General features: G+C 41.1%; 1 protein-coding gene across 1 annotated transcript; it reads left to right on the top strand.

Moving 5' to 3' along the window:
• Positions 1–2145: 2145 nt before the first annotated feature.
• LRRD1 (leucine rich repeats and death domain containing 1) lies at positions 2146–24415 on the top strand. Its single transcript, XM_058182755.1, has 5 exons — positions 2146–4173; positions 4672–4870; positions 7181–7342; positions 19365–19485; positions 19968–24415. Exons 1-5 carry the CDS (start codon positions 2146–2148, stop codon positions 20146–20148), a joined length of 2691 nt encoding a protein of 896 aa, XP_058038738.1. The 3' UTR covers positions 20149–24415.
• Positions 24416–24991: the final 576 nt, after the last annotated feature.

Here is a 24991-nt window from a genome sequence, read left to right as displayed (position 1 = left end):
CCAGACTGGACTTTACAAACATTATATCGGTTATTGTGAATTTGATTTAAAAGCACATTCCCCATATTTAAAACATTAGTAATTAGCAAGTACATGTCACTGTTTTCATCCTAACTTCTAAAATTTAAACAGGAATTTGAAGTTGGGTAAAACTAGTACACAAGGGGAGGTAAATGGGATCTTCTTAATTCATCAGCCATCTGCACCATGGAACAGCCCAGTTGGGGCCCCAAGTCAATCAGCCGAGCCATGTTTTGAGGCCCTTTTGGAAGGCTAAAAGGTTGGGGAGAGCTCACACCTCCATCAGCACAATGTTCCTGAGGGCAGGAGCCATTGCAGAAAAGGCTCTTTCCTGGATCCTGCCAGACAAAATTCTTTTGACCATAGGATGGGCAGCAATGCCCTTTCTGTTGGAGCAAGAGGGGTGGGCCATTCTTATTGGAGTGAGAAAGTTTATTGATGTTACTTCAGTTAGAATAGAGATAATGCAGAAAGTTCCTGTTTTTTACATGAAAATATTATAATATAAATAGCCCAGAACTGCTTCTATTCCATTTTATGATCTTTTTGCCACAGTTTTTAAGCACATCGTTGCAGTTGTTAAGTGGATCAAGTCGTCATTAAAGAAATCTGCTTTCTCCTATTGACTTTGCTTGTCAAATGCCAGCTGGGAAGGTTACAAATGGTGCTCACATGACACCAAGATGCTGCAGCTATCATAAATATATGCCAATTGCCAAGCACCCAAATTCTGATCACATGGCTATGGGGATGATGCTATGGTCATAAGTGTGAAAAACAGCCCTAACAATCACTTTTTATGTACCCCTGTAATTTAGAACAATCACTAAATGAATGGTTATTAGTCAAGGATTATTTGCAATGCAACTTTTAAAAAGATATGAAAATAGCATTACAATAGAATATGTTTCTAAAAATATCAATAGAGTGAATCACTATGTTGACACAGAAGATACAGGCCTCTGTATTTTTGTTTGTTAAACTGTTAAACAAATAAGGATCTAATCATATGAAGCACTTTCACAGATATTGCACTGATATGCTTTTTAAAGGAAAGAAATTTATATTATCCACTCACATGAACACAGGATAATATCAAAGTTAAAGAAATATATTGTCAATTACTTATGAAAAACCGCTTGGGATAAACTCAAAAGTTATACAACTGAAATCCTAGATCTAAACAGAATCCCTGGCTTGGTGAGAAAAATAAGCCAATCAGAATTGCTTTAAATTGGAACGTCCATTAGAAAATCTCTGGCAGTTGGAAATTCTATAAGGTGAGGTTTAAAAGAAGAACATGCTCTACTTGTAGATATATTCTATCTTTTAGTATTAATGACAGAATGGCAAATATTCTAGACACCACATTATATGTATGATGGCTACAGAGACTTTCAGATTCAATTTCACAGATGTTTTGCAGTACCGTATATAGATTGGTAGCTGTGGCAACTCTTTACAGTAGAGAAATTGGTTTTTTAAAAGTTGTAGAAAGGTATGACATTTGTATCCAAAGCACTGCATAATCTTAATATCTAGGTATAAGCCTCATAAGATTTGGTCTTATTTCTAAGAAGATATGTTTAGTTTTTGCACTGTACAGCTGCAGCCATGAATAAAATAAGAATTAACTTTATCTGAATAAGATCATAGTTTTATAGTAAGTTTTATTGTTATTAGAATAAGCTGTTGATATTACTGGAATTCTTTTATGTCTCATCTTTTTACAAATTAATTTTATAAGATACATGATTTAAAATGTTAAGTGTGATGGTTCTAAGCCAGACATGTCAAATTCGCGGCGTCACCACATCACATGTTGTATCACGACTTTCCTGCCTTCATTAAACCAGGGGTGGGCATGGTCAATGCGTGATGCGTCCTGCCCATGGGATGAGTTTGACACCCATTCTAAGCAATTATAAACAGCTAAAATTCAATCTAACAGTTACAACTACTAAGTGATATTTTTGCTTGATTACTATTTTCCTAATATTGTCTGAATCCTGTTTCTTACTTATCATATATCTTGCCATTACAGTATGGTTTTCTCTTTTATTTTTTTAATTTTTTTAATAAAGGCTGGAATAAGCAACAACTGACCCTGCTTTTTTTCAAAGTATGTCCGATAAAGAAGAAGACGTAAATGAAGATGGGGTCAATGAAGGCTCTCTAAAAGAGGTTGAAAATGGCAGTATGCAATCTATTAAAGAACATGATACAACTGGAAGTGCTTCACATCAAATGCTGGAAGAAAATCAGCATGAAGCCACTGACGTTAATGAAAATGAAACTATCCCACAAACATTGGAAATGTCAGAAATACCTTCCAGCAGTTTGCCCAAGGAAAAGGCAAGTGAATTCCAGGAGACTGAAACTGAGAAAGAAGCAAAAAGCTCTATGGATCTTGTACAAGATGAAGAAAATGAAAAATGCAATTTAGATTCTTCAGAGAAACTAGAAACATTGAAAAAAGTTCCAGTAGATTGGACTGTTGATACAAAACACATCGAACTTCTGGCATATCTATATGCTGAAGGATTAGCTGAAATCCCCCAAGATTTTCTTGAAGTTCAAGCTAAAAAAAGTTTATTACACTCCGTAGAAAATGCTTCGGTGTGTCAAATGCTAATCAGAGAATCACCATCTGAAATGATGTTTGATGACTTTGCAGTTCAATTACATACAAGAGGGCTCATAGAAGTTCCTTCAGCGATTTTTGACACAAAGAAGTTGAAGTTTTTGAATTTAAACAATAATGAAATAAAGATCCTACCAAAAGAAATTAGGTTGTTGAAAAACCTGGAAATACTATCTATGGAAGGAAATCAGTTAGCTTCATTACCTCCTGAAATTTGTCTTCTTAAAAAACTTAGGACTTTGAATGTCAGTCATAATCAAATATCATCATTCCCACAAAATTTTTCTGAACTATCAAGACTCAGATGTCTTTTGCTCAGTTATAACAACATTGAAAAAATCAACTTTGCGTTAGAAAAACTTGAAAGGCTAGAAATGTTAGATCTCAGTGGAAATAATGTGACCCCCCCAGACTCTATATCTACCATGAACAAATTAAATACACTCTTATTACATTTCTGTAGCATTTCAGTATTCCCAAAGATGGTCTGTTACATTCCAAATCTAAATAAGCTTATTTTGTCAGGAAATCAGATCCAAAGTTTACCAAAAGAAGTCAAAGAACTTAAAGGTTTAAAAGAGTGTTCATTAAGTAACAACAAGCTTACATTTTTGCCTGTGCAGCTTTTTCAGTTGGTACATATTGAAAAACTGAAGCTGGATGACAACCAGTTAGAAAGTCTTTCAGATAAAGTGAAAAACCTTGAAAAGCTTTGTGATCTTAATCTTTCTAAAAATCTGTTAAAAATAATTCCTGACAGTCTTTGCAACTGTACCATGATAGAACGCCTCAACCTTAATGACAACCAGTTAAGAGAGATTCCTTCCACTCTATACAGATTAAAATATCTAAGAGAATTGTACCTAAGTAGAAACCAACTGATCGTGTTAGATGAAAAAATAGCATACATTAAGAAACTCTTAATTTTAGAAATATCAGGAAATTCATTAATGTATATTCCTGTTGAAATAAAAAGCTGTACTGAAATTGTTAAAATTGATTTAAGTTATAATAAATTGGCTGTGTTTCCACTTGGGCTGTGTGCACTAGCTGCTCTTAAACACTTAAATCTCAGTGGAAATTATATTTCAGAAATAACTACTGACATTTCATTTATTAAAAATCTGCAGCATCTAGATTTTAGTAAGAACAAATTGTCATCATTTTCCATACATCTTTGTACTCTTTCTAGACTGAGCTATTTAGACCTAAGTAACAATGAAATAAGCACTGTTCCCACAAATGTGTATCAAATGCAATGTCTTCAGGTTCTGCTATTATACAATAACAAATTTACTTTGTTTCCCAGAGAATTATGTGTTCTAAGTCATCTAACAGTTCTTGATCTTTCTGAAAACAAAATACAGTTCATTCCTGACGATATCAAGGAACTATCAAAGCTAAAAGTCTTAAATCTATCAGACAACAAGTTTGCATCATTTCCAAATGAAATATGCCAACTTTTATCATTGCAGAAGTTAACTCTAAGTCAGAAAAATGGATTACGGGTAAGCTACTTAAAATTATGATTCTTTATGCTGGCTGGGGAATTCTGAGAATTGAAGTTCATACATCTTAAGGTTGCCAGATTTGAAAAACATGATATATGTTCTGGTGCCCTAGGCCCAGTAGCAAAATCAAGATTGATGACTTTTTCTCCATTTTAAAATTACACCTTATGTTTCAGAGATCTTCTCCTTAAGCTCTTACCTCCTGGAATTGAATCCCCCTTAAATTATATCTGTGTTCTGACTTATAGAAATCTGAAACGACTCCTAAAGATCAGAGAGCACCAATTTTTACAGTTCAGACCTGAGCCATATATATTTTTTCTATTGGGAATATTAAAATGCTTATGTGGATTATTATCCTTGTTTTGTTTTGTTGGCCAGCACGGTTTTCGCAGAATCTATTCAATATTTTCTTGTATAGGTAAAAAAAAGATGATTCCTTTATAACAAAACAATTCCTTGGTATAAAAATATTTTAATTGCTTTTATTTTCAGTTAAAATCATTGACAGAAGATATATCAAAGCTGACATCTCTTAAAGAGCTGGATATTTCTCACAATGAATTACAAGAAATACCAGAAAGTATAGGGAATATACAGGGCTTGGTCTCTTTAATAGCAAACAACAATTGTTTAACAAAGCTTCCCTCAAGGTTTTCGTCACTCCATAATTTGTCGCATTTCAATCTGAGAGGTAAGCAGTTTTATATTTATTAACATAGGAAATGATAATCAGGTGTGAAAAGAATAACCCTAATACAACGAGAATGCGCAGAACCAAGTTGTGATATGCAGATCAGATGTAGCAAGTATACAAAAGTGAGTGTAAACATGTACAAACTTGCATTCAGCTGCAATAGAAAGCCAATAAATTATTTTGACAATGCTTAGATAACTGGAGACGTGTAGTTCTTAAATAAGAAGGTAATTTGGGTGTATAGGGTTTGTATTACATAATATAAATATTTATAATTATTTGTCAGCTTATAAATGAAATGCAATCAATTGCAACATGATAAAAATGAATTAGAATTAAAATTTAAAAATCAAATGATTTGTATAGTATAATCCACTATTTCCCTACAATTATATCAATGTAATTGTGTTGCTTAATATTAATATTCCTATGGTTATTAGGATTTAAAGGCCTCTGGTGGCTCAGACTGGTAAGACAGTCTGTTATTAACAGCAGCTGCTTGCAATTACTGCAGGTTCAAGTCCCACCAGGCCCAAGGTTGACTCAGCCTTCCATCCTTTATAAGGTAGGTAAAATGAGGACCCAGATTGTTGGGGGCAATAAGTTGACTTTGTATATAATATACAAAAGGATGAAGACTATTGCTTGACACATTGTAAGCCGCCCTGAGTCTTCGGAGAAGGGCGGGATATAAATGCAAATTAAAAAAAAAAGGAGGAAGAAAACAAAATTTATGTGACACAGAGAAATTTTTTAAAATAGTGAGAACAAGAGTAATAAATATTCCACAAAAGGCCCTGAGGAGTTTACATTTTTCTGATAGTTTACAATGCACACAAATGTGACTAAGAGTTGTTATTTAAAGACAATACAACTCAAAATCAAAAGTCTTTCCCATAAACTGAGATTAGAGTAAGATATGGTCAAAAGCTGAAGTTTGGGATTGGCTGCAGGATATGGTCAAAAAAGTAAGGTGGTTGCTCTGATGATGAAATTGAAGCCATTTATGGTTTTATGTGTATTGTACATTTAACACATCAAAAACAGGTGCGCTTTCAATTGCATCATTGTGGCTGCCATCTTGATGTTTTTTACCTTATGAACTTAAGAGTTTAAAAGGAAAGGACAAGTATGCCAATACAGGTAGTTCTTGATTTACAATTGTTTGCTTAGTGACCGTTCAAAGTTAAACAGCACTGAAAAAGGTGACTTATGATCATTTTTCACACTTGCAGCATCCCTACGGTCACATGATTTATATTTGGATGTTTGACAGTTGACTCACATTTATGATCATTGCATTGTCCCAGGGTCATGTGATTCCCTTTTGTGGCCTTCTGATACGCAAAGTCAATGGGGAAACCAGATTCACTTAACAACAGTGTCACTAATTTAACAACTGCAGTGACTCACTTAACAAAAGTGAAAAAAAATATGTAAAATGGGACAAAACTCACTTAACAAATTTCTCACTTAGCAACATATATTTTAGACTCAATTGTGGTTGCAATTTGAGGACTACCTGTATTTTTATCTTATTCAGGATATATTGTAAGAATAGTTATATATAATGACAATGAATGAATCAAGCCTATATTATCTAGAGCTGTCTAGTCTGTTATATAGTAGTCTATTGTATAGACTGCTATATAGTCAGAAAAGTTGCCAAGATGCCCTGCAAGAAGATGCATTGGCTTACTTTCTGCCAGAAATGTTCCAAACAAAAATTGTTTTCCAAACAATTCAAATTCCCAAAGGCTCCTTCATTTTGCAAGGAACAAAAGTCAGATTAAAATTATGCATAAGGAAAAAGGACAAGCTGTACTATTGATTAAAGGTAGCCTATCCTGGGAGGGCCACAAATAGTTATTCATTGCATTTATTATTTTTGTATATTAATTACAAGTGCATAAGGAGATAGTTGTGGAGTTGTCAGCCTCCTAAACCAAGATAACTTGCCTGGTTTCAGGACTGTAACTGGCTTGCAAGAAAAGATGTGTGTGTGTGTGTGTGTGTGTGTGCATGCACGCGTGGCCACCCTGGAGCAAAGTCAACAATAATTGGACAAGGAGTTCCACATACCTTTTGCTTTAGCAAATGAGATTTTGTTGAGTACTAGAAGGTTGTGTTAGATTTCAGTAACCATGATTCACTATTGATGTCACATTATATTTATAATACTCATTTATTGTTTGGCCAATGAATTATAAGACTGAATCTTTCATCATGGCTGTACTTAATTGAAAAATTCAAAATGGCTATCAGTTAACAGAACGCAAATACAGCTCTTTGCATTTATTTTACTAGAAAATAAGCTTATATACTTGCCTAGTGATATGCACCTTCTTCTGCAACTAAAGGATATAGATTTCGATGAAAATATTCTCATCAGACCTCCTCTGGAAATCTGTAAAGGGAAACAACTGCTTCCCATCATACATTACTTAGAAAATGCTGATCAAAGAGATGGTAAGTTTGGATTAAATTTCCCAATATCAGTAGTCTTTCTATTCATGCCTCAGACTGTTTTCTTTGGGCTTCTGAGATGTCCTATCTACCAGCCTCCCTTGTTTCGATTGCTCTGATCATTTTACCTCCTATTGGAATAAGCCACAAGAGTTAGAAGAAATTTACTATCTTACCACATTGATAGATAATAGATATTGTTCAATGATGTTGTAGTTATGTGTCCTTGCTAATAAGCTGTGGCAGCAAATTATGAGTGTCCGCAGTTTTGTTTGCTGAGCATTTATTTTTTTATTTTTATTTATTTATTTATTTATTTTGTCACAACAGTAGCATAAGCATGAAAGTAACTATATAATATATAAGCATATATATATAAGCATAAGCATGCAATAACTATATTAATTGGATATAATGAAAGAAAACAATAGGACAGGAACGGTAGGCACGTTTGTGCTCTTATGCACGCCCCTTACAGACCTCTTGGGAATGTGGTGAGGACAATAGTAGACAGTTTTTGGTTAAAGCTTTGGGGATTTTGAGAAGAGACCACAGAGTCAGGTAGTGTGTTCCAAGCATTAACAACTCTGTTACAGAAGTCATATTTTCTGCAATCAAGATTGAAGGGTTAACATTAAGTTTAAAGCTATTGTTTGCTCTTGTATTGTTGTGATTGAAGCTGAAGTAGTCTTTAACAGGAAGGACATTGCAATAGATGATTCTATGAGTTAAACACAGGTCCTGTTGAAGGCGGCGGAGTTCTAAGTTTTCTAAACCCAAGATTTCAAGTCTGGTGGCATAAGGCAACTTTGACAAAGACAACTTTGTTTCCCAAAAAATAGAGAAGGCAACAAGGGGATCAGCCATACTGGACTTAATTCTCACTAACAGAGATGAAATGATAGAAGGTGTTGAAGCTACAGGAAGCTACAGGGGGCAAGTGACCACGCAATATTGGAATTCGACATTAAGCAAATACAAGTAGTAGAACAAAGTCAAACTAGAGTCTTGGACTTTAAGAGAGCTAATTTCAATAAACTTAGAGAGAGCTTGAGAAGGATTCAATGGATGAGAATCCTCAGGGGGAAAACAACTCAAGAAGCTTGGGAAATTTTGAAAAGTGAGATTATAAAAGCGCAGTCTAGCACAATACCAATGAAGAAAAAAAATAATAGATCTCAAAAGAAACCAGCATGGATTCATACCAGCATAAAGAACTATCTGACAAATTGAAAGACAAAAAGGACAAATATAAAAAGTGGAAAGAGGGGCAAATAACTAAGGCAGAATATCAGCAAATAGCCCGAGCCTGTAAAGATGAAGTGAGGAAAGCTAAGGCTCACGATGAACAAAGGCTAGCGACAAAAGTAAAAAATAACAAAAAAAACTTCTTCCAACATGTTAAAAACAAGAAAAAAGTCAAGGAAACAATTGGCCCATTGCTGGAAGAAAGTGGCAAGAAGATGACAAGCAACAGGGAGAAAGCAAATCTACTTAACTCATATTTTGCATCTGTCTTTACAAAAAAGGAAAAAACAATCCAACCTATCAAAAACAGCACTACAAAAAACAGATTAGAAACACAAGTTAAAATAGGGAAGAAAATGGTAAGTGAATACCTGTCTACCCTAGACGAGTTCAAATCACCAGGACCGGATGGATTACACCCCAAGATTCTGAAGGAACTGGCAGATGTGATCTCAGAACCACTGAACTATATCTTTCAAAGATCCTGGAGCACAGAGGAGCTGCCAGAGGACTGGAAAAGAGCTGATGTAGTTCCCATCTTCAAAAAAGGAAAAAAAACAGATCCAGGAAACTACAGACCTATCAGCCTGACCTCAATACCGGGGAAGATTCTGGAAAAGATAATCAAGCAACGAATCACTGAACACCTAGAAGCAAACAAAGTAATAACCAAAAGCCAACATGGGTTTGTCAAAAACAGATCATGCCAGACTAATCTTATTGCATTCTTTGACAAAATGACAAAATTAGTAGACCAGAGGAATGCTGTCGATATAATTTACTTGGACATCAGTAAAGCATTTGATAAAGTAGACCATAAGAAGAGAGGATTCTTCTGCGCATGTGCAAAATGGAGGCTTTGTGATTTCTCGGAGAAATGGTGCCTTAGAAATCCTGTTAAATGAGGCACCTGGACTTGCCGCCGGGTCAGTCCTGCCCCCCGACTCGATGTTCGAGTGTCTCAGTGACCGAATGAGACCTTTGGGTCTTGGGAAAAACCTTCGGTCGCTGAGAATTGAGTCGGGGAGGCGAGCGGCGTATGGCGGCATCCATTTTGGGCGTGTGGGGTGGCGTCTTAGCCTAGCCAGTCCCGTCCTAGCCAGTTCCGGTCCGTCCTGGCTGCAACGAAAGGCCGGGGGCTTAAGTCCGCAACGTAAGGTCTGTTGTTGGCTGGGGCCTTCCTGGCTGGGGGCTTTCTGGCTGGGGGTTTTCTGGCTGGGGCTTCCTGGTTGGGGGCTTCCTGGTTGGGGGGCTTCCTGGCTGGGGGCTCCCTGGCTGGGGGCTTCCTGGTTGGGGGCTTCCTGGCTGGGGGCTTCCTGGTTGGGGGCTTCCTGGCTGGGGGCTTCCTGGCTGGGGGCTTCCTGGTGACGGCGGTTCTCATCAGGCTTTTTCATTGGCGCATGGAAGCGGCGTTTTTGATCTGGCCTGCCCCAGCGTCCCAGCTTAGCATCCTGGCCCGGCCTGTTCCAGCTTGCCCCAGTCTGCCTTAGCTGTTTCGGCTTGGATTTTGTCTGCTGCCGGGCGGCTTTCTGGCGGAGGTGGCTGTCCATTGTTTTTAAGACTGGTATCTTCCCAGCTGAGTAGTCACCTATTGGCGGGGGGGGGGTTCTCCTACAGCCGATAAGGTCTTCCATCACCAGCTGGGATTTTCCAATGGCGGCGGCTACGATTTTCCAGCGACGGCGGTTCCTTCTGCGGCGTTTCTTGCTGCCTTGACCGTTTTCTGTTGACTTTTGGAATTCTTGGCTGCCCGGACAATTTCGAGGATAGAGATGGATGTAATCCTCGGGGATGAAATCTGGTTGAAATGTGCCGGAATGTCTAAGATGGGGCTGCGCCATGTGGAGGGACGGATTGATGGAGGTGACAACGGAACTGGAGGGATGAGGGAGATACATTCTGCGGGCTACGTCAACCCCTATTATGGTCCGGGTCATTGTGGTCCTGTGTGCTTTGAAGTGGTCTGTGATTTTCATCTATTAGACTATTTATTTTATTCGACTATTGCCAGGGCTTTGCCTTGGAAGACTGATTGTCGAACTTTTTTTTTTTCCATCTTGCACCAGGCCCTAAATGGACTTAATTAAGCTGAGATAGTTTTTTGTCATCTTTATTGAGCAGGGTTGATGCCACCTCTTGCCGCTGATTTTCTATGAGATATTCACCTTTCGAACTTCTTTGCTTGTGAGATTCCCCCGCCTCGCAAGAATGGCCCTCCACGTTATCGAGGGCCTGCCTTAATGAAGGATCTTGGGACCCAGAGAGGTGGCATGCATCTAAGAAGAATCTTTGGGGGTTTTTAAATAAGTTTTTAACTAAGGATTTTTTAAAGGGGGGGAGGGTAAGGACGGGTGGGGGGGATACCCATCGGGGAGGGTGCCAGGTCCAGTGTGTGTTCACGGCGTTACGGTAACAGGTCCGAAGGTGACGGGGGAGGGTTCTGTTCCAGTCTATCAGGGTTGTTCTATCAATACGGTAAGCGAGAGAGGCAGATATGGCAGAAGGGGGGGTCATATCAAGTTTCGGAGGTACGCCCTGGCTATTTGAGAGCGATCGCGTGCTCCGGCCCCCCAGATTTTTCCCATTCCCCGAGTTGCCAGAGTACTCAGGATTTGGGCCTCCGGCTGATGTTATGCAATGCAAGGTCTGTGGTTAACAAAGCCCCCCTGATTTCAGATCTAACTCAGGAGGGGACCACAGACGTTACGGAGACCTGGTTGGGCACGGAAGGGGGGGTCCCCCTAGTGGAGATGTGCCCACCAGGTTTCCGAGCATTCCATCAGCTAAGGGCCCAAGGTAGGGGTGGGGGGATGGCGGTCATTATTAAGGAAAGCCTGGAACCGAGGGAGACCACTGTGCCTCAGATAGCTGGTTGTGAATCCCTCTATGTTAAGTGGGGTCGTAGGACTCAAGTGGGCTTGTTGATCACGTACCTGGCTCCTTGCTGCGTGACAACAGCCCTGCCCGAGCTGTTGGAGTTGCTGGCCAGGTTGGTAGTTGAAACCCCTAGACTGTTGGTCATGGGGGATTTCAACCTGCCATCAACTGGCGCGGCATCCTCACGGCTCGGGAGTTCATGGCTTCCATGACGGCCATGGACTTGACTCAATTAGTGAACGGCCCTACTCACATCAAAGGAGGCACTCTAGATCTGATTTTTGTCTCTGTCCAGTGGGTGAATGATCTGATTTCAAAAGATTTAGTTATCGAATCTTTGTCATGGTCAGATCATTCTCTTCTTCGTCTGGACTTTCGAACCGCTACTCACCACCGCAGGGAGATGGAACCAATGCGTTGGTTCCGTCCCAGGCGCCTGATGGACCCAGAGAGGTTCCTGACAGAGCTTGGGCCGTTTCCTGAGAACCTGGCCCGCGGCACGACTGAAGAACTAGTCGCGGCCTGGGAACAGGCCGCGGCTGGAGCTTTGGACCGTGTCGTGCCTTTGCGGCCTCTGACCCGGTGCAGGTCTCAACCAGCTCCTTGGTTCTCCGAGGAGCTGAGGGAGATGAAATGCCGGAGAAGACGCCTAGAGAGTATCTGGAGATCCAGCCGTTCTGAGGCTGACCGGACACTAGTTAGGTCCTATAGTAGGACCTACCTAGTGGCATTGAGGGATGCGAAGCGTTCCTACGTTTCCTCCCTCATTGCGTCAGCAAATAACTGCCCAGCCACCCTGTTTCGGGTTACCCGTTCTCTCCTTCAACAGGAGGGGCGGGAGGACCCATTACAAGGGTGTGCCGAGGAGTTTAACGGTTATCTATATGATAAAATCGTTCAGCTTCGGGATGGATTGGATCAAAATTGGGTAGATCCAGGCGAGAGTTTCGAGACCCGTCTTGTTGAGACTGTTTGGGATGGTTTTGACCCTGTGACTCCCGAGGACATGGACAGGTTGCTGGGAAGGTTGAATGCCACCACATGTTTACTGGACCCGTGCCCCTCCTGGTTGGTGCTGGCTCCGGGGGATTACAAATGCTTCTTTGCGGGAGGGAGCTTTTCCTGCTGCCTTGAAAGAGGCGGTGGTGAGACCCCTCCTCAAGAAGCCTTCCCTGGACCCAGCTGTTTTAGGTGAGGTACCAACTGTACGCTGATGATACGCAGCTGTACTTTTCCACCCCAGACCACCCCAACGAAGCTATCAAAGTACTGTCCCGGTGTCTGGAAGCCGTATGGGTCTGGATGGGGAGGAACAGGCTCAAGCTCACTCCCTCCAAGACGGAGTGGCTGTGGATACCGGCACCCAGGTACAGTCAGCTGCAGCCATGGCTGACTGTTGGGGGCGAGTCATTGGCCCTGATGGAAAGGGTGCGCAACTTGGGCGTTCTCCTGGAGGGCCGGTTGTCATTTGAAGATCACCTGACGACCGTCTCCAGGAGAGCTTTTTATCAGGTTCGCCTGATTCGCCAGTTGCGCGCCTTACTGGACCGAGATGCCCTATACACAGTCACTCATTTATTTATTTATTTATTTATTTATTTTTCACATTTATATACCGCCCTATCTCCCTAGGGACTCAGGGCGGTTCACAGGCAAGTAAAAAGTATATATAAATACAAACTAAAATAACAATTAAAAAACTTATTCTACATAGCCGAATTATTAAAAACTATATAAATAATAAAACCCATTTAAAACCAGTAAATTTAAAATCTAATCCAGTCCTGCGCAGATGAATAAGTGTGTTTTAAGCTCGCGACGGAAGGTTCGGAGGTCCGGAAGTTGACGAAGTCCTGGAGGGAGTTCGTTCCAGAGGGTGGGAGCCCCCACAGAGAAGGCTCTTCCCCTGGGTGTCGCCAGACGGCACTGCCTAGCTGACGGCACCCTGAGGAGTCCCTCTCTGTGAGAGCGCACGGGTCGGTGAGAGGTATTCGGTAGCAGTAGGTGGTCCCGTAAATAGCCCGGCCCTATGCCATGGAGCGCTTTAGAGATTGTTACCAAAACCTTGAAGCGCACCCGAAAGGCCACAGGTAGCCAGTGCAGTCTGTGCAGGATAGGTGTCACACGGGAGCCACGAGGGGCTCCCTCTATCACCCGCGCAGCCGCATTCTGGACTAACTGAAGTCTCCGGATGCCCCTCAAGGGGAGCCCCATGTAGAGAGCATTGCAGTAATCCAGATGAGACGTCACGAGGGCATGAGTGACCGTGCATAAGGCATCCCGGTCTAGAAAGGGGCGCAACTGGCGCACCAGGCGAACCTGGTGGAAAGTTCTCCTGGAGACGGCCGTCAAATGATCTTCAAAAGACAGCCTTTCATCCAGGAGGACACCCAAGTTGCGAACCCTCTCCATCGGGGCCAATGAGTCGTCCTCAACAGTCAGCCGTGGACTCAGCTGACTGTACCGGGATGCCGGCATCCACAGCCACTCTGTCTTGGAGGGATTGAGCTTGAGCCTGTTTCTCCCCATCCAGACCTGTATGGCTTCCAAACACCGGGACAGCACTTCGATAGCTTCGTTGGGGTGGCCCGGTGTGGAAAAGTACAGCTGGGTGTCATCAGCGTACAGCTGGTACCTCACACCGAAGCCACTGATGATCTCACCCAGCGGCTTCATATAGATGTTGAACAGAAGGGGCGAGAGAATCGACCCCTGCAGCACCCCACAAGTGAGGCGCCTCGGGGTCGACCTCTGCCCCCCTGTCAACACCGTCTGCGACCGGTCGGAGAGATAGGAGGAGAACCACCGATAAACGGTGCCTCCCACTCCCAATCCCTCTAACCGGCGCAGCAGGATACCATGGTCGATGGTATCAAAAGCCGCTGAGAGGTCTAATAGGACCAGGGAACAACCCCTATCCCTGGCCCTCCAGAGATCATCCACCAACGTGACCAAAGCCATCTCAGTGCTGTAACCGGGCCCGAAACCGGACTGGAACGGGTCTAGATAGACAGTTTCATCCAGGTGCAGAGGAAACTGATATGCCACCATACTCTCTACAACCTTCGCCGCAAAGCAAAGGTTGGAGACCGGATGATAATTACCTAAAACAGCCGGGTCCAGGGAAGGCTTCTTGAGGAGGGGCCTCACCACCGCCTCTTTCAAGGCAGCCGGAAAGACTCCCTCCAACAAGGAAGCGCTCGTAATCGCCTGGAGCCAGCCTCGTGTCACCTCCTGAGTGGCCAGCACCAGCCAGGAGGGGCACGGGTCCAGTAAACACGTGGTGGCATTCAACCTACCCAACAACCTGTCCATGTCCTCGGGAGCCACAGGGTCGAACTCATCCCAGACAATATCACCAAGACCACCCTTAGACGCCCCATCTGAATCGCCGCAATTTTGGTCCAGACCGTCCCGAAGCTGAACGATTTTATCGTATAGATAACCGTTAAACTCCTCAGCACGTCCCTGCAACGGGTCATCCCGCTCCCCCTGGTGAAGGAGGGAACGGGTCACCTGAAACAGGGCGGCTGGGCGGTTATCTGCCGACGCAATGAGGGAGGAGGCGTAGCAACGTCTCGCTTCCCTCAGTGCCACTAGGTAGGTCCTAGTATAGGACCTAACTAGTGTCCGATCAGCCTCTGAACGGCTAGACCTCCAGGAGCTCTCTAGGCGTCTTCTCCGGCGTTTCATCCCCCTCAGCTCCTCGGAGAACCAAGGAGCCGGTTGGGGTCAGAGGCCGCAGAGGCACGACACGATCTAAAGCCCCAGCCGCAGCCCGTTCCCAGGCTGCGGCTAGTTCCTCTGCCGTGCCATGAGGCAGACCCTCAGGAAATGGCCCAAGCTCCGTCCGGAACCTTTCCGGGTCCATCAGGCGCCTGGGACGGAACCAACGTAGTGGTTCCATCTCCCTGCAGTGTTGAGTAGCGGTCAGAAAGTCCAGGCGAAGGAGAGAGTGATCTGACCATGACAAAGGTTCTGTGACTACATCTCTCAAGTCCAGATCCTTCAACCACTGACCAGAGATAAAAATCAGGTCCAGTGTGCCTCCCCCGATGTGAGTGGGGCCATCCACTACTTGAGTCAGGTCCAAGGCCGTCATGGAAGCCATGAACTCCCGAGCCACTGTTGATGACGAGCCGGCAGATGGCAAGTTAAAGTCCCCCATGACTAAAAGTCTGGGGGTCTCCACTGCCACCCCGGTAAGCACCTCCAGGAGCTCGGGCAGGGCAGCTGCCACGCAGCAAGGAGCCAGGTACGTGACCAGCAAGCCCATCTGACACCTATGACCCCATCTCACAAAGAGGGATTCACACCCGGCAATCTGAGGTATAGTGGTCTCCCTCGGCTCTAGACTCTCTTTAATAACAACCGCCACCCCCCCACCCCTACCCTGGGCCCTCGGCTGATGAAATGCACGGAAGCCCGGTGGGCACATTTCGACCAGGGGCACGCCCCCTTCAGTGCCCAACCAGGTCTCCGTAACGCCTATAAGATCCGCGGCGCCCCCCTGAATAAGATCATTTATTAGGGGGGCCTTATTGGCCACGGACCGTGCGTTGCATAACATAAGACGAAGGCCCAGGCTCTGAGGGTCTTGACCATCCGGGGAACGGGAGAAGTCAGAGGGATCGGGGCACGCGATCGCCTGCAAACATCGAGCGCGTGTCCCCCTAAACCGATACGATCCCCCCCTTCTGCCATATCTGCCCCTCCCACTTACCGTGCAAATAGAGCCACCCTCACCAAAAGGAACTCATGCTCTTGTTACTTCTCGCTTGGATTACTGCAATGCTCTCTACATGGGGCTCCCCTTGAAGAGCACTCAGAGGCTCCAGTTAGTCCAGAATGCAGCTGATATGCAGAATGCAGGTGATAGAGGGAGCGGTTCGGAGCTCCCACGTAACACCCATCCTGCGCAGACTGCACTGGCTGCCTGTTGTCTTCCGGGTGCGCTTCAAGGTATTGGTTACCACCTTTAAAGCGCTCCATGGCTTAGGACCGGGATATTTATGGGACCGCCTACTGCCATCTTGTATCTCCCAGCGACCTGTGCGTTCTCACAGAGAGGGACTCCTTAGGGTGCTGTCAGCCAAGCAATGTCGACTGGCGGCCCCCAGGGCCCCCAGCCTTCTCTGTGGGGGCTCCCACCCTGTGGAACGAGCTTCCCCCTGGACTTCGACAAATACCTGACCTTCGGACCTTTCGCCGCGAACTTAAGACTTATTTGTTTCATCTTGCTGGACTGGCTTGAATTTTAATTTCAATTTTTAGCTGATTTTATGGGGTTTTAATTTTATATTAATTTTTAGTGTTACTTGTATTTTAATATTAGGCCAAATTTAATAAGTTTTTTAATGTTTGTTTTTAATATTGTATGTATTGCTGTATGTATTCTGGCTGTAAACCGCCCTGAGTCCTTCGGGAGAAGGGCGGTATACAAATTAAAATATTATTATTATTATTATTATTATTATTATTATTATTATTATTATTATTATTATTATTATTATTATTATTACCACCTACTACTAGATAAAGTAGAAAAATGTGGGTTAGACAGCACCACCACCAGATGGATTCGTAACTGGCTGACCAACCACACTCAACGTGTAGTCCTCAACGGAACTACATCCACATGGAGGGAAGTATGCAGTGGAGTACCCCAAGGCTCTGTTTTAGGCCCAGTACTCTTCAACATCTTCATCAATGACTTGGACGAGGGGATAGATGGGGAACTCATCAAATTTGCAGATGACACCAAGCTGGCAGGAATAGCCAACACTCCAGAAGATAGGCTCAAGTTACAGAAAGATCTTGATAGACTTGAACATTGGGCGCTATCTAACAAAATGAAATTCAACAGTGAAAAAAGTAAGGTTCTACATTTAGGCAAAAAAACCAAAATGCACAGGTACCGTATATGTGGTACCCTGCTCAATAGTAGTACCTGTGAGAGGGATCTTGGAGTCCTAGTGGATAGCCATTTAGATATGAGCCAGCACTGTGCAGCAGCTGCTAAAAAAGCCAACACAGTTCTGGGCTGCGTAAACAGAGGGATAGAATCAAGATCACGTGAAGTGTTAGTGCCACTTTATAATGCCTTAGTAAGGCCACACTTGGAATATTGCATCCAGGTTTGGTCGCCACGATGTAAAAAAGATGTTGAGACTCTAGAAAGAGTGCAGAGAAGAGCAACAAAGATGATTAGGGGACTGGAGGCTAAAACATATGAAGAACGGTTGCAGGAACTGGGTATGTCTAGTTTAATAAAAAGAAGGACTAGGGGAGACATGATAGCAGTGTTCCAATATCTCAGGGGTTGCCACAAAGAAGAGGGAGTCGGGCTGTTCTCCAAAGCACCTGAGGGTAGAACAAGAAACAATGGGTGGAAACTGATCAAGGAAAGAAGCAACTTAGAACTAAGGAGAAATTTCCTGACAGTTAGAACAATTAATAAGTGGAACGACTTGCCTTCAGAAGTTGTGAATGCTCCAACACTGGAAATTTTTAAGAAAATGTTGGCTAACCATCTGACTGAGATGGTGTAGGGTTTCCTGCCTGGGCAGGGGGTTGGATTAGAAGGCCTCCAAGGTCCCTTCCAACTCTGTTGTTATATTATATTATATTATATTATATTATATTATATTATATTATATTATATTATATTATATTATATTATATTATATTATATTATATTATATTATATTATATTATATTATATTATATTATATTATATTATATTATATTATATTATATTATATTATATTATTATTATATTATATTATATTATATTATATTAAGGTATTTTGTTGTATTCAGAGGAGTGGAGAACTCTTCTTGTAAAATATTTCTGGTATATTTCTGGTATAGCATAAAACATAGCTATACTGCACCAACATCACCTCCTTAATTCACACTCTAAGGAATCCCCCTTGATACTCTTTTCATGGGTCAAGTGCTTGCACTAAGCCTCGTCTTCATCTCACTTTGGACACCCATGTGGCAAAGACCTTTGTAAACAGAGGTTGAACTGACTTAAAAATTATAAAAAGCAAATGCTGGACTCTTCAAAGACAAAGAGAACCTATCAAAGTTTTATTCCTCCCAGTCTTTTGAACATTCAGAGAGAAAAACTGAAACAAAAGCAGACTTTTTGGAGCTTCCGTAGTCCAAATTGAGAACTTAAGATAACACTTAAAATAAAGTCTTTAAGCAAAGGGATAAATTCATCCAGCAGCAGTTTGAAGTTTCTGTTCTCCTATTCTTGCACCAACAGTTTTAATAAATCTTCCAACACTTCTTGAATTCAGTAGTGTTTGATCTCTTCCTTCTCTACAGAAAGCTTTCCAGGTTGACGAACCAGTTCTCTTGCTTGTTTATATACAGATCTGATAAATTAATCCAACAGATGTTTTCTCTGCTAGCTTTTCTCATCTGCTATCTCCCTCAGCCTTCTTCTCTAATCCCTTAGTCCTGCATCAAAAGAGCCTTTAGGAATCGCAGGTACTGAGTTTGCAGGTTATATTCTGCTGCTGTGGTTTATTTAAAAGAGGTTGCATTTTCCTTTTCCCATACAATGAATTCCCAAAGAAAGTCCTCAGTTACTTTGCATTCTACTGAAGACTAAATTCCGTTAAATATAATTTTGTTTATCGCAAATACCTGGAGTCGCATAAATGGCTCAAAATTCAGCCCACTATTTTTTGGGTCTTTCTCAGGACTCATGCTTGTTACTTGGGTCCTACCTACTTTGTCCTACCGACAGATAGGATACATATTGAATTGTGATCTTGATCTGTTCTTTCTAGAGCAACATTTCCCGGAATTATGTTTATAGTCTAAATAATTTGTAATATCAAATTGCCGTCCTCTAATATTTATAATGTGTTTATTTTAGAAAAAGTCCTGGAGAAAATATTGAAAACCATTAGTAAAAATATTCCTCTTGAACATTTGGATCATTTTTGCCGAAAAATGCAACTTGACAATGATACAATTGTAAATATTGAAAATAAGAGGTTAGTGATATTTAATGATCAATATTTAATGAAACATTCTATCTTGTTTTGTATGGGTTGATCGCAGTTTCACTTTTTTGTAAGCTACCCAAGGTCCCATTTCTAAGTTGAGTGGCCATATAAACACTTACGTAAATAAATGCAATGTTTTTTCCCTTTCATAGTAGATAGCAATAGCACTTAGACTTATATACTGCTTTATAGCCTTCTCTAAGCAGTCTGCAGAATCAGCTTACTGTCCACAACACTCTGGGTCCTCATTTTACCGAACTTGGAAGGATGGAAGGCTGAGTGAACTTTTAGCCTGATGAGATTCGATCTGCCAAATTGCAGGCAATCAGCAGTCACCAGAAGTAGCCTGCAGTACTGCACTCTAACAATTGCATCACCATGGCTCAAAAGATAACACTTTTAATCAGTATTTTCGTTAATGTTTCATAAGTACATTTCACAGAAAAGTATTTTTTTATTTATATTTTTAGATCTTTTACATTAGAAGAAAAAGTTGCTGAGGCCTTGAACTCCTGGAAAACAGCAAATCAAAATTTATCTCCAACTGCTATGGTAGACCAGTTGATTAGAATATTGATTCTATCTGGCCTCTATCATCTGTCCAACAAAATCAAAGCTTTAAAGCTGTATTCAAGACTGGTAAAGTTTTGAAAAACTCTGTATTTCCAATTCCAACTGCTTGGGCGTATCTTGAAACTAAATACATTTATCAACATTCAGTACCTTGTTGATTTAGTGTGCTGAATTAATTGCACTCTTCATGGGGTTGCCCTTGATCATTGGAAGCTACAACTTGTCCACAGTAGGTATTGCGGCTGTGCTTCAGTAACACTACTATGACTTGAACTGTATTGGTTTCAGGCAATGCCAGACGTTGTTATATATAAAGCTCTACATAGTTTATCTGGATTATTTTGGAAAGTGTTTCCTACTGCATCTGTCCATCCAGTAAGAAATATGGTTTAGGTCCAATCTAGGGAGCAGTGTCTTTGCATGGGAATGAGGAGGTATGTTCTTAGTTCTCTGCATTCTCTTGAAACAAGATGCCATCTTGGATTCAAAAGCACAGCCTGCGTTCAAAAAAGTACTTAAAACCTGGCTACAACAGCTGGAGTATCCCCACTGGCCTGCCCTTAGATTGAATTATTTACCCCACTTTGACCATTGGAAATGTTTTAACTGTTTGTTTTAACCTTTGTTAGCCCTTCCGTTTTATATAACTGGGTGAAGGGAATAAAAGTTGAAATTATAAATAAAAATAACCATTATTTAAGTTTAAAAATGGATTTTAAAGAGAATTGCAAAATTATTGTGAAATACTGTACTTAATACACATATAGCATAAAATTACATTCAGTACATTTAGTGCTTGGATCTGAACACAACTTTTAAGCCCAATGTAAATTTACAGCCCTATCTCCAAAAATTACAATCTCACATATATGATTTGATTTGCATTTATAGCCTGACATAATAACATTATGATATATGCCTAGATTATGACCAGTACATAATTTCCACACACACCCAAGTTTTTTATTTTATATTTATATATATCAATGTGTGAATAGTGTGGTACCTGGGTATCATACGTTTTGATACAAATAGACATAATATTATTACTCATAGTTATTACATTTCATTTTCATCATTTCGTATTGTTTAAACAATATGACCTCAACCTACCTCTTATTAAGTGGACAATAAATAAATATCCAACTGAACCCATCCATACAATCCTATACAATGCTGTTACTAATCTAAGTCTAGACCAACTAGTAACTAACAACACAAGACTCAACAACTGCCTCAACTTCATCTTCTGCAACAATTTAGACTCAATTTATGGACTACAAATAAAAGAACCCTTTTCCAACAGTGACCACAGCATGATTGACTTTTGTCCCAATATACGCCGTTACAAAAATCACCATAATAATGTGATACCCAACTACAACTTCAAAAAAGTCAACTATAATCTCATAGACACAGACCTCTCATCTCTTGATTGGCAAATTCTATTCTCTGGCTGTAACACTGCCAAAGACCATTGTAATATTTTCTTGCTCAAAAGCAATAGAGTTATTAAACTGTATGTACCACTAATCACCACCAAAACCAGGAAAAACCAATTACCCATATCATTAACAAAGCTTCAATCCCAAAAAAAATCCCTCTGGTGGAAAAACAAAACTGGCTAAGTAGCTAACTTCAAAAGCTGCTACAAAAATATATGCCACCAAATAAAGACTGAATGCACCAATTACCACATCAAACAAGAAGAAAATCTTCTGTGCACAAAATCCAATCATGCCTTCTATAATTTAATTTTGTAAACAACAAACTTAAAAGACTTGAGATCCATCCCACCTCTAAAAGGACCTAACAGTAAAGAATGCAATGATGAAGCAGTTAAAGCAAACTTCTTTAACACATTCTTCGGCTCAGTCTTTGTCATGCCCAAAATTCCCTAGTCGTACCATTAATAACTACGATGATCTAACACAAATAGATTTCACAGAAGATAATGTTGAAAAGGCACTACGCAGACAAAAACCATCTCTGTCGGACCTGATGGACTATGTGCCTACTTCTTAAAAAAGCTTTCCACTGCTATAGTTGAATACCTAAGCATAAACTTTGAAAAATCTTTCAGGACCAGCTTCCTACCCAACCTATGATCACTAGCCATGGTCATCTCTATCTTCAAAAAGGGAAACCCCAGCCTAGTTGAAAATTACAGACCAATCTGTCAGCCTCCGCATGTTTCCTTTATTGTTTTATTACTTAGTTTTATTAATGTTTGTCATCTTAGTGGTATATTGCGCGAGCTCAAGACCTTCTTTTTTCACTAAGCGGGGCTGGCCTGATTGATTTTAATATTGTGGGTTTTTAGTGGGCTTTTAAATAGGGGTTTTATTCTATTTTTGTAATTTTCTTAATTAATATTTTTAACCTACAGCGATGGAATTAGATTTTTAAACTGGATATTGTATTTTAAATTTTTGGATTATTGGTGTTTTATCTGCTGCACACTGCCCTGAGTCTTCGGAGAAGGGTGGTATAAAAATTTGAAAAATAAATAAATAAATAAATAAATAAATAAATTTAGTGTTAAGTATTGAAAATGGAGTAATGTTCCTTTAAGGCTGTTCTGGCTGCCATAAGGGGAAGGGAGGAGAGTAATAATGAAACGAAACTCATGGATTCAAATTCAAGAAGGGGCACATACCAACGGCCTGTGCAGAACAGATAAGCGAAAGCCATCGGAAGAAGAATACCACATGATGCCTGAGGAGAAGCAGTTTGCCCAGGCTGCCTGACCTTTGGAGGGAGGAGGGAAACCTGAGGGTTATGTATGTGTAAGACACTCCTACTATTCAGAACTTGCTTTACTTCCATGCAATCAATTCATTCTCAGTAAACGATACCTTTCTCTACAAATCATGGAGTCGGGGTTTTTCTTTCTTGAGTTTTGAAACTCAAAGTTTTCAAACTTTATGCTGTGTCACCTGCAAAGTCATGGAATCAATCATTAACCAATCCATTATCCTCCACTTAAAAACAAACAACTTACTCTCTAACAAACAATTTGGTTTCAAAAAAAATATATATCCTGCAATCTACAACTTCTACACTGCAAAAACATATGGACTACAAATCTCAATCAGGTCAAAGCAATAGATGCAATTTACATAGACTTCTGTAAAGTCTTTGATTCAGTGGTACGTGACAAACTACTTCTAAAACTAAAATCCTATGGCATCTCCGGACCCTTAAATAATTGGATAGCCACATTCCTGTCAAACAGATGACAAGTGGTCAAAATAGGGAACACCCTATCAAATCCTGCACCTGTTAATAGTGGTGTCCCCCAAGGCAGTGTTCTAGGACCAACACTCTTAAATAACCTTTGTGATCATATTATAAGTAACTGCGTTCTCTTCACCGATGATGTAAAATTATTTGACGCCATCAACAATGCCGCTACCCTTCAAAAAGACCTTCATTTTATGTTGGAATGGTCAAACAATTGACAATTCCAAATATCAACCAACAAATGTTCTGTCTTACACACTGGCAAAAAGAATCAGCACAAAATACAAGCTGAGTGGCCACGACCTTGTAGATGACCCTCACTTTGTCAAGGGCCTTGGAGTAGTCATATCTAATGATCTAAGTGCCAAAGTCCAGTGTAACAACTTCACCAAAAAGGCATTAATAGTTGTAAACCTAATCTTACATAGCTTCTTCTGTGGTAATATCACACTACTAACCAGAGCATACAAAACATTTCCTAGACCAATTCTCGAATACAGTTCATTTGTCTGGAATCCGCACTGCTTATCAGACATTAATACAATTGAGCATATTCAGAAATATTATCCCCCGCTCCTCTTCTCACAACAAAATACCTTATGCCACCAGACTTGAATTTCTGGGCTTAGACAATTTAGAACTGTGCTGCCTTTGGTATTACCTAAGTATAGCTCATAAAATTATCTGCCACAATGTCCTATGACTAATTCCGCTTCAACCACAACAAACACACAATAGATACAAACTTAAAGTGAACCACTCCAAATTCGATTGCAGAAAATATGACCTCAACGACAGAGTGGTCAATGCCTGGAATGTAGTACCTGATTCTGTGCTTTCATCCCCAAACCCCCAAAATTTTAATCTAAGACTGTCTACTCTTGACCTCACCCCAATCCTAAGAGGTCTTTAAGGGGTGTGCATAAGAGCACCAGCGTGCCTACCGTCCCTGTCCTAATATTCCCTTTATTTATATTCATTTTATGCATTCAATTCATTTTTATACCTATATATATATTAAGTAATATGTACTTGACAAATCAAATAAATAAATAAATAAAATACTTAATACTATTGCCCTTCAATTTCTAAACCTCCGTCTTATTACATATATCTTTTTATACACACACACACACACACACACACACACACACACACACACACACTATTATTCCCCTTATTTCTAACTCTAGTTTAACGTTTTTTCCATGTCAGGATAATATTCAGAGATGCTTCTTTTCTATCTTCCATCTTTCACCTGACCAGCACATAATGTTGTAAAACTATCAGATTTTTAAACACCAGAGAGCAGTATATAATTTCTTCTCTATTTTGGATTTGGCAAACCAGCATTAGATATCCCTAATATTCCAAATTGGTAAGCCTGGCATCAATCTACGGGACCGCCTACTGCCGGCTTCTATCTCCCATCGTCCGGTACGCTCCCACAGAGAGGGACTCCTCAGGGTGCCGTCAGCCAAACAGTGTCGACTGGCGGCCCCCAGGGGGGGGGCCTTCTCTGTGGGAGCTCCGACCCTGTGGGACGAACTTCCCCTCGGACTTCGACAATTACCTGACCTTAGGACCTTTCGCCGCGAACTTAAAACTTATTTATTTCATATGGCTGGACTAGCCTGATTTTTATTTTTATTGGATGGGTTTTTAAAATTGTGTT

Source organism: Ahaetulla prasina, chromosome 4 (genome assembly GCF_028640845.1).
Source record: "Ahaetulla prasina isolate Xishuangbanna chromosome 4, ASM2864084v1, whole genome shotgun sequence".
Classification (NCBI taxonomy): domain Eukaryota; kingdom Metazoa; phylum Chordata; class Lepidosauria; order Squamata; family Colubridae; genus Ahaetulla; species Ahaetulla prasina.
The sequence above is the reverse complement of the archived record's forward strand: the minus strand, read 5'-3'. Positions and strand labels throughout refer to the sequence as shown.

Bases quoted from the DNA above. Each gene is read 5' to 3' on its own strand.
- LRRD1 (XM_058182755.1), top strand. From the start codon at position 2,146: ATGTCCGATAAAGAAGAAGACGTAAATGAAGATGGGGTCAATGAAGGC. The intron at 4,174-4,671 runs GTAAGCTACTTA...TTTTATTTTCAG, and splicing joins GTCAGAAAAATGGATTACGG to TTAAAATCATTGACAGAAGA. The intron at 4,871-7,180 runs GTAAGCAGTTTT...TTATTTTACTAG, and splicing joins GTCGCATTTCAATCTGAGAG to AAAATAAGCTTATATACTTG.